Source organism: Nansenia antarctica, assembly GCF_963989245.1.
Source record: "Nansenia antarctica genome assembly, chromosome: 4".
In the NCBI taxonomy this organism is placed as follows: Eukaryota; Metazoa; Chordata; class Actinopteri; order Argentiniformes; family Microstomatidae; genus Nansenia; species Nansenia antarctica.
Genome location: NC_137689.1, coordinates 50145824 through 50155823, shown reverse-complemented (window position 1 = coordinate 50155823; position 10000 = coordinate 50145824). Strand labels below are relative to the sequence as shown.

The following is a 10000-nucleotide window of genomic DNA, read 5'->3' as shown; positions in this document are numbered from 1 at the left end:
GCTATATGATGAAGCGCTGTCCAATGTAGTTGAGCAAACAAGATGTTACTGTCGCCTGTTAGCCTGTTCCCATGGTAAATATGCCCAAACCATAACCCCTCCTTCATTATGTTTCACATAGGAGGTGGTATGCTTTTTTTCCCTCCACACATCTCCTCTTGCCATCACTCTGGTACATGTCAACAAGTAGGCTATAGTTCCAGCAGGTCATCTAACTCAGGCATTTGAACCGTGGCACACAGCAACAGGTCCCATTCTGACTCCCCAGGGTTGTGTGCTCAGTCCCCTCTGTTCCCTGTTCACCCATGGCTGTGGCCACACCAACAGTGACCAGACAGCCTCAGGGAGGAGGTAAGACTGCTGGCACAATGGTGCCAGGACAACAACCTTGCCTCCAACCACATTGACAGGGTTGAAGTGGAGAGGGTCATCAGCTTCACGTCTGGCAGACAATAGCGGTTCATCCGATCTAAGACAGACAGGTTGTCTACCTCCAGGCCTTAACATTTAGCTGCCCACCTGCACTACTGGCTGCTCAGCGGCACCTAAGACAACATACTTATTGCTCGCTTTATGTTGCACATATTGCCTTATTTACACTTATTGACTATTGTGTTATTATTGTATTTGTTAGTTAGGTCCTGATATTTGCCCTGTTGACAGAAAGCTTGCAAAGTAAACATTTCATTGTATAATTTACATCTTGTATCTTGTGCATATGTCCAATAAACTCTGACTTGGAGTACAACCGCCCAATCACTATTTTTTCTCTCTCATTTGGCCCTAGTACTCTTCCATATTTAACATGAATATTTAACATTTACTTAATTCTTTATTATCAGATAAAATGTGTGACCAAATCAGTGATGCTGTTCTTGATGCATATCTAACTCAGGACCCAGACTCTAAAGTGGCCTGTGGTAAGTTTGACAGTTTCTCCAGTGTTAAGATTACAAATAGGTTTGTAACATGTTTTCCTTTGCATTTGAGTAGTATCAAGTTGAAGCTTGGACAAATGTTGTATTTAATTAAACACCATACATCTTCAACATTGTTCTTACATTTTAATCAGCTTTATCTTTGATCTATTATATATTATTTTTATATTCCTCCCAAATAGAATGTGTGACAAAGACAGGCATGATCTTACTGTGTGGGGAGGTAACATCCAAGGCTAAGGTGGACCTACAGACAGTGGTCAGAAACACCATTAAGAAAATTGGGTACGATGACTCTTCCAAAGGTATGGTTAACCAAACAACACCACCAGCTGAGCTGCGGTGTCTGTCTGCTACTTCATTCAACAATGCTACATCACTGACACACAACGGCAGCTTGTGATAATGTGATTCATTCAGCTGGAATTAAAACAGGGCTACTGTCTCCTACAGGTTTTGATTATAAGACCTGCAACGTGATCGTGGCCCTAGAGCCACAGTGTGCAGAGATAGCAGACTGTGTGTTTGAAGGCAGGGACCAGGAGAATATTGGTGCAGGGGATCAGGTACAGTATGTGGACTTTTGTCTTTGCCCTCAGCAACTTTTAATCTTATTATGTTATATTATCTTTATAACATCAAGTATTTACCACACCAATCAGTCTGCACTGTTAATGCCAGTAACAATACACAGAGAATGGTTGCCACAGGGGGGGGGGGAGAAAAGACTCACCTTTATTCAATCAAACCTGCCATAGCATTGCAGTATGTTTGTTGACAGAACTGCCTGTTAAACCATTCTACTCCATTTGACTATATTCTGCTACTGTGTGCTGTTGTCTGATGCTAAGAGGCCTTTTGTCTCTTGTCAGGGTCTGATGTTTGGCTATGCCACTGATGAGACAGAAGAGTGTATGCCGTTGACCATTGTCCTGGCTCATAAGCTCAACTTCAGGATAAAGGAGCTCTTTTCCACTGGAGAATGTCCCTGGATAAGGCCAGACTCCAAAACACAGGTGAGCTCTTCATCCTTGTGAGGTTGATGGTCGTGACTATGTGCCAGCCTTGTGGGTTACTGCTGGCTAGGATGGCTCCATTCTGGAATTCTACAGTTCAAGGTCTACAGTTCACTTACTGATGGTTTAGCAATTGATGCAATCTCACACACAACTACACAGTAACTTCCATATACTTTTAACTACGATGAAACTGGATTTGGTGTCTTTTCATTACAGTTCAATAATTGTGAAAGCAGCTGGTGAAACCAGGAACAAGTCGCCAAACCAATCAAAATGTTCAGACCTTTATTCTGAACATTTTAAATGAATGTCAACGTTGTTGAAAATCAATGACACACTCGCTAATCAAGCCAAACTGTTGCAATGCAATGGATTCGGTGAGTAATCCCCACTATTACCTAGTTAACTATAACACTACATTACATTGTTAGCAGGCTCACAAAACAAATAATGTTAGTTGACTAGTGAGTGTGTCATTGATTTTCATTTTACAATTTAAATCTTTCAGAATACAAATCTGAACATTAAATCGTCTGCCAACTTGTTCCTGGTTTCACCCTGGTTTCACAAGCTGCTGTTACAATTGTTTTGTTGTGGATATACTTGATTCTTAATAGATTTAGTAGAACTTACAAAGCACAAAGAGCTTAGATCAATTGTCTCCAAAGAGGCCTTTTATTAAGCCAAGTTACATGAGTGCACAGAGAAATTAGCAGACCAATAAGCAAGAAGCAAGCAGGAAGCCCCCAACGATGGGTGCGACTCATATTTATAGACCTGTCCTTGGTCATGAGGTCACTATTCTTGGGAACCAATCATATTATACAAATCTGTGATTACACAAGTTATGGGCCCTGTCCATAGTCAGCATTATTCACTGCGCCACAGATCTTGGCCCATCCCTTACAGGAAGGAAATGGGCCTTCCTTGAGTGCTAGATTCACCAAACTGTAGAGAGACTTACATTTCTCAGTATAACATGATATAAAACCACTACAGTTTCATGTGACCTGTCTGCAGTCTCTGTCACTGACCTCCTGTTTCTTCTCTCCAAGGTTACGGTAGAATACCGTGACAACATGGGCGCCATGGAGCCGGTGAGGGTTCACACGGTGGTCATCTCTGTCCAGCACAGTCCTGACATCTCACTGGAGGACATCAGACATAGCCTGATGGAGAGGGTGGTCAAAGTGATCATCCCTGACAGATACCTGGACGACAGGACCATCTACCACCTTCTACCCAGTGGGAAATTCCTTATTGGTGGTCCACAGGTGAGTGTCGATCACATTCAACTACCTGGAACTGCACGCATGATGAGGTACTGCAGTTGCAGAGGAGTGAATGGCTGTGGTTAGATAGTTGTGTCATTTCTTCAGCAGCAACACAGAGACAGGTTTTCAAGTTGTTGTTTTTTGCACATGAATACAACAATTTGTGTGTTTGCTTCTTACCTCTCTGGACAGAGTGATGCCGGACTCACAGGCCGTAAGATCATAGTGGACACCTATGGAGGATGGGGAGGTCACGGAGGAGGGGCATTCTCTGGAAAGGACTACTCTAAAGTGGACCGTTCTGGAGCGTACGCAGCCCGCTGGGTCGCTAAGTCTCTGGTTAAAGCCAAGCTGTGCAGGAGAGCTCTTGTTCAGGTAAGAAGCCCGTACTGGACTCCACGTTGTAGTTCACAATCTAATTAAAGGCTCACACTTTGTAGTTCACACTGAAAATAATCCGAATCCGAATTATTTTTATTGACAAGTATATTCGCACATACAGGAAATTGACTTGGTGTGGTTGGTGCATTATTTATATTATAATAAAAACAACAACAAAAATAAAGGCTCACACTTTGTAAAACACCGGAGTTAACCTCAGTCTTACTGGAGTGGTCAACGTCAAACCTTGTCATGGAGAACAGAACTACTGGTTATGTAGGCTTTTGTTCCAGCCCAGTACTGACTCGCCTGATTCAGTCAGTGGGGGACTCGATCAGTTGGGCCATGTCAAGTCAAATCAGGTCATTGTCAAATAGAATAAAATAATAAAACCCTGCACAATATGTAGCTCCTCAGACCAGGTGCGGTCTTCAGTAGCTCCTCAGACCAGGGGTGGTCCCCACTGTCTCACTGCTCACCTGGTGTATGTTACAGGTCTCCTATGCCATTGGTGTGAGCCATCCGCTGTCCATCTCAGTGTTCCACTACGGCACGTCTACCAGGGATGAAGATGAACTGCTGCGAATAGTAGAGAAAAACTTTGACCTGCGACCTGGAGTCATCGTGAAGTTAGTACAGTCTTCTAACTTTTACTCGTCTAGTAATTCAGTACTTTAGTAGTAATACTGTATTGTGCTTCTACTAGGCTTTCAATACAATTTATTAGAGAGCTTGATAAGGCGCTCCTTCATTATTTCATTGGGGCATTAGGAATCATGAGATGAACATTTAAATGAGTAGACTGGAGAGAATGTGATTGAGTTGTTGTTTTCACAGAGAGCTGGGGTTGAAGAGACCCATCTACCAGCCCACTGCCTGCTACGGCCACTTTGGCAGAGAGGAGTTCCCCTGGGAGCAGACTAAGACCCTGGTGTTGTGATAGAGAGTGTGGACTTCTCCACAATTGTTTTATGTTGTAATCAAGACAGAAAATGTAACGGCCTATGATCATTAATACGATATTAAAAAGTAGTATTTTTGCAACTTTAAACCTGTGTTATGACCCTAGATTGGACTGGGTTTATGTGACTGTATTTCTTTGTATTTTAGTATTTTCCTACTGAAAAGAATATGATTTTATTCCACTTTGATTTTGTAACAACAGAATGGTGCCTTGAATGAATGAATGAATGAATGAATGAATGAATGGTCTTTATTGTCATTAATACAGTACAGGTACCATACAACGAAATGTAGGAGGGGGGGCTCCCCTGGTGCTTGGAAAAAAGACTAAAAACAAGAGAGCCAAGGGTAAAACAAAAAAGAGAAAAGAGCTGGTTGACATTAATAAGGCTATGTACACTATTTACTATACTATACTACTATACTATACAATGAAACACTGTGCTGTACACTTAGCTATGCTATAAATATCCTAACTTTTCCTATATCTGAACCTTATGTACACATGGGTTGTCATATTGCCCATAATATTTGTTGCACATTCATTAAAGTGTCGCAGTTTTAGAATGTTCACAATGAGTAGAGTGCATGTCTCTTTGGTAAAGTGTGCCCCCTGACTGGACATTCATACTAAGCAACACTGTATGTAGGCTTTACATAGAAAACACATTAACTGCTGACAATGTTGTAATACTCACATAATCATAATAATTTCCTGAGCATAAATGCTGAAGATGATGTTCTGACCGAATTTACTGATATATCTTCACTATTAGAGAAAATAAAATATGCTTTATGAATTACAGTCTGCCTGATCATTTCCATAGAAGAATCCATCTGAAGTCTTTTTTTCATCCTCTACACTGGTTACTATGGCCTTCAGAGATGTGCCATGCATACCAAAGAACCTCGGGGCCGCTGTCATTCAAGGGAAGCCCAGTACCTATAACAGCCTCTAGAGGGAGGCAATAACCTGTTGCACCATCGCAAGGACTGAAGAAAAGCACCGCAGAATGTTACTTTAACCAGCTTGAGGTCGTGATTCATGAACTTTCACTTTGTATAGAAAAGGATAAACATTAATAGAATAGAGATCAGTTCCAAGATTAGAACACTTGTTGCAGAGTTATATCTAGTTTAGTCCAGTATTTATGATGTTTTTATGAACAACGGCAATGGGAGTTAGGCATTCTGGAAATAGACCAATGACAATCGGTCTGACAGAAATGTGCACATGTTACATCGATGTCGATTGGTTAAAACCTGGAAAGAGGAAAAAAAAAGACGTACGTATCAGGTCGAGTTGTTTTGAGGATCATAGGTGACAACTTTCACATTTGAGGGACGGGATCGAGAGCGTGGTTTGGGATTGGACCCCAGCGGGACTCTGGGAGCCATCGAGCGGACTAACGGCGCAGTGTTAACGGTCTACAGAGGAGCAGAGCAGAGCCAAGGGCGTGTCGACACATCCACCATGACAACTTCTCCCTTCGCTTTTGGAACTGTATTTCATGCGTGTTTTTGGTTTGGATTTCCATTAGAAGTTGACGGGACAGGGGAGGAAAACTAAACGTGATTCACTGATTTTGATCATTCGAAAGGTCTAAATCATCATGTTGGGGAATGGGGGAATCTACGCCGCGAAGAAGAGGAAGAAACCAGTCCAGAAAATGTAAGACGTCCACATTATAGCCAATAAGGGATGATTTGTATGGTGTGATTGTGAATTGTATTCCCCCCCCCCCCCCCCCCCAGTTATTATAGTGACCTTCGGCGCAATACATGTTACATGCGTTGTATTATAAATAGTGGGCGTGGAGGGGGAAATGGATATCATCATCATCATCACCTCCTGCACCACTGCTTGGAGTTTAAAGTCAAAGTTGTAGGAAAGCTTAAGGTCTTAGGACTCGGTTGGGGTCTTTTTCTCTGTTTTAGAGACACACCTTTAGGCTCAAGACATGTTATATGCATTGTATTATAAAAAAAAGTGGGCCTGGAAGGGAAATGCATATCATCATCATCATCATCATCATCGTCATCATCATCATCATCATATCATCATCATCATCATATCATCATCATCATCATATCATCATCATCATCATCATCACCATCATCATCATCATCATATCATCATCATCATCATCATCATCATATCATCATCATCATCACCATCATCACCATCATCACCATCATAATAAGCATCATCATCATCATCATCATCACCATCATCATCATCACCATCATCATCATCATCATCATCACCATCATCATCATCATCACCATCATCATCATCATCATCATCATCATCATCACCACCATCATCATCATCATCATCATCACCATCATCATCATCATCACCACCATCATCATCATCATCATCATCATAACCCTCACCTCCACTGCTATGAAGCTGAAAGTCAAAGTTGTTAGGAAGCTCAGATCGGATTGGGGGTCCCTAACCCTATGGTTAAGTAGGCTACATAGCATTCATCATACATTCATCATACTCACGGCTGTTCGCCCTCCGCAGCTGCTCGCACGCTACAGCGAGGTGGGGGACGAAGTGGGGGAGGTGTTGACAGCTGGACCGGAGTGTAGTTTACTAGTAGCGCAGAAAGAGCACATGGCTTTCCTCAGGATAGACTGACACAACATTGATAGGCTAATAAAAAAATAAAATAAAATTGGAAACTAATCAGAAACCGTTATGATGTTGCTACCTAGTCTTTAGATACAGGGTCCACTGTCCTGTCAACCCCAAATCAAACTGTGGTGGTGAACGTGATTCCAGAGAGACATGATCTATATGAGAAACTGATGATGTCTACCTGGCTGGCTTCCAAAGACATACTATGTCCCTGAGTAGGTCAGTGTGTTTGAGCTAATGGGAGGCTGGAAGAACACATGGCTGGTGTTGGACTGTGTTCCGTTTTCGTCCAAAGCCACTGTGGACCGTGTCCCCCACTGTGGACCGTGACCCCACTGTGGACCGTGTCCCCCACTGTGGGCCGTGTCCCCCACTGTGGGCCGTGTCCCCCACTGTGGACCGTGTCCCCCACTGTGGACCGTGTCCCCCACTGTGGACCGTGTCCCCCACTGTGGACCGTGTCCCCCACTGTGGACTGTGTTCCATCTCCATGTTTCATCCATTCCTTTGTTGTTGTTCTCAACATGATAGATGATGGAGATCCTGCTGTGTACTTCTCTGTATATTCACTTTAATTACCAATCATTAAAAAGCAATAACACATTATTTAGGCTAGTTCATTCATTCTGAATACATTAAGTAGTGCACATACAGACTATTGGTAAATAGTATCAGTACACATTAGAAACATGATAAGCATGCATTTATAATGACTTAGAAATGAAAGTTGTTAGTGTAACCGAAAGTGTAACCTTCTTGGGTATGTGGGTAGTAGAGTGGACTCTGGTGTTGTTTGAAGGAGTGTAGCATAGGCCTAGTTCTCTCTCTCTCTCCCTCTCTCTTTGTTTAGAAGGAATGTAGTGACAATATAGTGGCCTCGCAGGTGGCAAACCTAGCTTTACTTAAGACCTTACCCACTGGCAGCCCCGAGAATGATGCTTCCAGAAAGGGTTGCTCAACCAGTCTCTCTCTCTCTCTCTCCCTCTCTCTCCCTCTCTCTCTCTCTCTCTCCCTCTCTCTCTGTCTCTCTCTCTCTCTCCTCTCTCTCTCTCTCTCTCTCTCTCTCTCTCTCTCTCTCTCTCTCTGTCTCTCTCTCTCTCTCTCTCTCTCTCCTCTCTCTCTCTCTCTCTCTCTCTCTCTCTCTCTCTCTCTCTCTCTCCCCCTCTCTCTCTCTCTCTCTCTCTCTCTCTCCCTCTCTCTCCCTCTCTCTCTCTCTCTCTCTCTCTTTCTCTCTCTCTCTCTGTAGATTCACAATTCATATCCTCATGTTGTTATTTCAACTTTTCTCCTGGTTTCTTCTCTTTTTCTCTATCTTTTCTTCCCTATCTCGGTCTTCAACTGTCTCATCCCTCTCCCTCACGGTCCCCATCCCTCCCTCCCTCCCTCCCCTAGATGTCTGTGTTATGTCAGGGAGCGATGGCAGACTTGGCTGCTTGTCCAGACCTGCATCGGAGGAATAACCCTGCTGTATTTGTTGTTACAATGGCAGACCAAGAGCAAGACAGATAGCCACTGCTCACGCTGTCTTGAAATGATGACAACACTCTCTCTCTTTATCAGGGTTATTAAGATGTTTTTTCCCCTATACTATCTATGCAGTGCTTTAAATTGACTTGGTGTTGTACTCCTTGTTAAGAAAAGCCTATCCCTCTGTGTGTGTGTGTGTGTGTGTGTGTGTGTGTGTGTGTGTGTGTGTCTGTCTGTGTCAGTGTGTCTGTGTGTGTATATAGAGTGAGGTATCAACTAAGGGAACATTTGAGAAAAAAACCTCAATGTTAAAAGCTCCAGCCAAAAACAGTGACATCGGCTAAATAGAGAGGTTAATTGGTTTACAGTGACTAATACAGTGTGTGATTTGCCATTTCTTCCCGAAGGACAGCGCTAAGCAACCGTAGCTCCTCCCCATAGTCAAGTCACTACAGAGCAGTCACCTCTGTCAACCCTCTGGGGGATGTGTGGAAATCCTGTCATTAGCTAAGCGCTAGGTCTAGCTGCAGGCCTCTGGAACATGGGACCCTCTGTCCTGCTCGACTGCGGGTTCTCTTGATAAAGACGATAACCCTGAATTGTTCAGTTCACTTCGCTTAATTTGCCTTTTCAAATGTTATTCTAGCATACCGTATTTATGAGATCTAGGCCTACATGTTCTAAAAGTACAAAAGGTATCTTAGACTAATTGCAGATTGTGTTGTTATTGTATTTATATTGATACGTCCTGATATTTGCGATGTAAGCGTTTTATTGTACGATGTACATCCTGTATCCTGTGCGTATGATCAGTAAACTTTGACTTGACTTCGTTCAACGTTCACCATTTACAACAAACACTCACTGATACGATAAATAACAAGCACGGTTGAAATGTTTTGATAAATGAACAAGCTTGTATGTACATAGAGTAGTCCTCTGTGTGGGGGGCTCTCCCCCTCTGGAAGACTAAGTCACACAGCCATGTATTACTGCCTCTGACATCCAGGAAGTGGAGCTCAGTTGAATTCTATATCGACAATCACTTCCATTGTGTCAGAAAATACTTTACCAAAGAAGCCTTTCTCCTTTGTAAACAGGAAGCCACTTGGTATCAATGTGAGTTGTGTGTTAAGGAACGGCTATACACAAATAGTACTAGTATGTGTGTGTCTACTCTTTATGTTCACTATAGGGACACACGGTCTGGCAGGATGGCTCGCATGAACAACAACAAGCAAAGACGGGCTACATACAATATGAACGTGGTCAATGACACAGTACACACAGTGCATGTTCTAATCT

The 10000-nt window shown here is 42.8% G+C and overlaps 2 protein-coding genes across 2 annotated transcripts in view; both read left to right on the top strand.

Annotated features, from left to right (window-relative positions):
* Positions 1–5337, top strand: part of mat2al (methionine adenosyltransferase II, alpha-like) — a 6396-nt gene extending 1059 nt beyond the window's left edge. Inside the window, exons 2-9 of the mRNA XM_080529039.1 lie at positions 843–920; positions 1121–1243; positions 1392–1504; positions 1811–1954; positions 3013–3231; positions 3424–3606; positions 4108–4241; positions 4450–5337. Coding sequence (XP_080385165.1) covers positions 843–920; positions 1121–1243; positions 1392–1504; positions 1811–1954; positions 3013–3231; positions 3424–3606; positions 4108–4241; positions 4450–4552 — 1097 coding nt within the window. The 3' untranslated portion in view covers positions 4553–5337. The remainder of the gene's footprint in view (positions 1–842; positions 921–1120; positions 1244–1391; positions 1505–1810; positions 1955–3012; positions 3232–3423; positions 3607–4107; positions 4242–4449) is intronic.
* Positions 5338–6027: 690 nt separating this feature from the next.
* Positions 6028–10000, top strand: part of LOC308156055 (uncharacterized protein) — a gene marked incomplete at its 3' end in the record, with an annotated part of 21789 nt that continues 17816 nt past the window's right edge. The window contains exon 1 of the mRNA XM_080529416.1: positions 6028–6247. Within this exon, the coding sequence (XP_080385542.1) occupies positions 6189–6247 (59 nt within the window). The 5' untranslated portion in view covers positions 6028–6188. The remainder of the gene's footprint in view (positions 6248–10000) is intronic.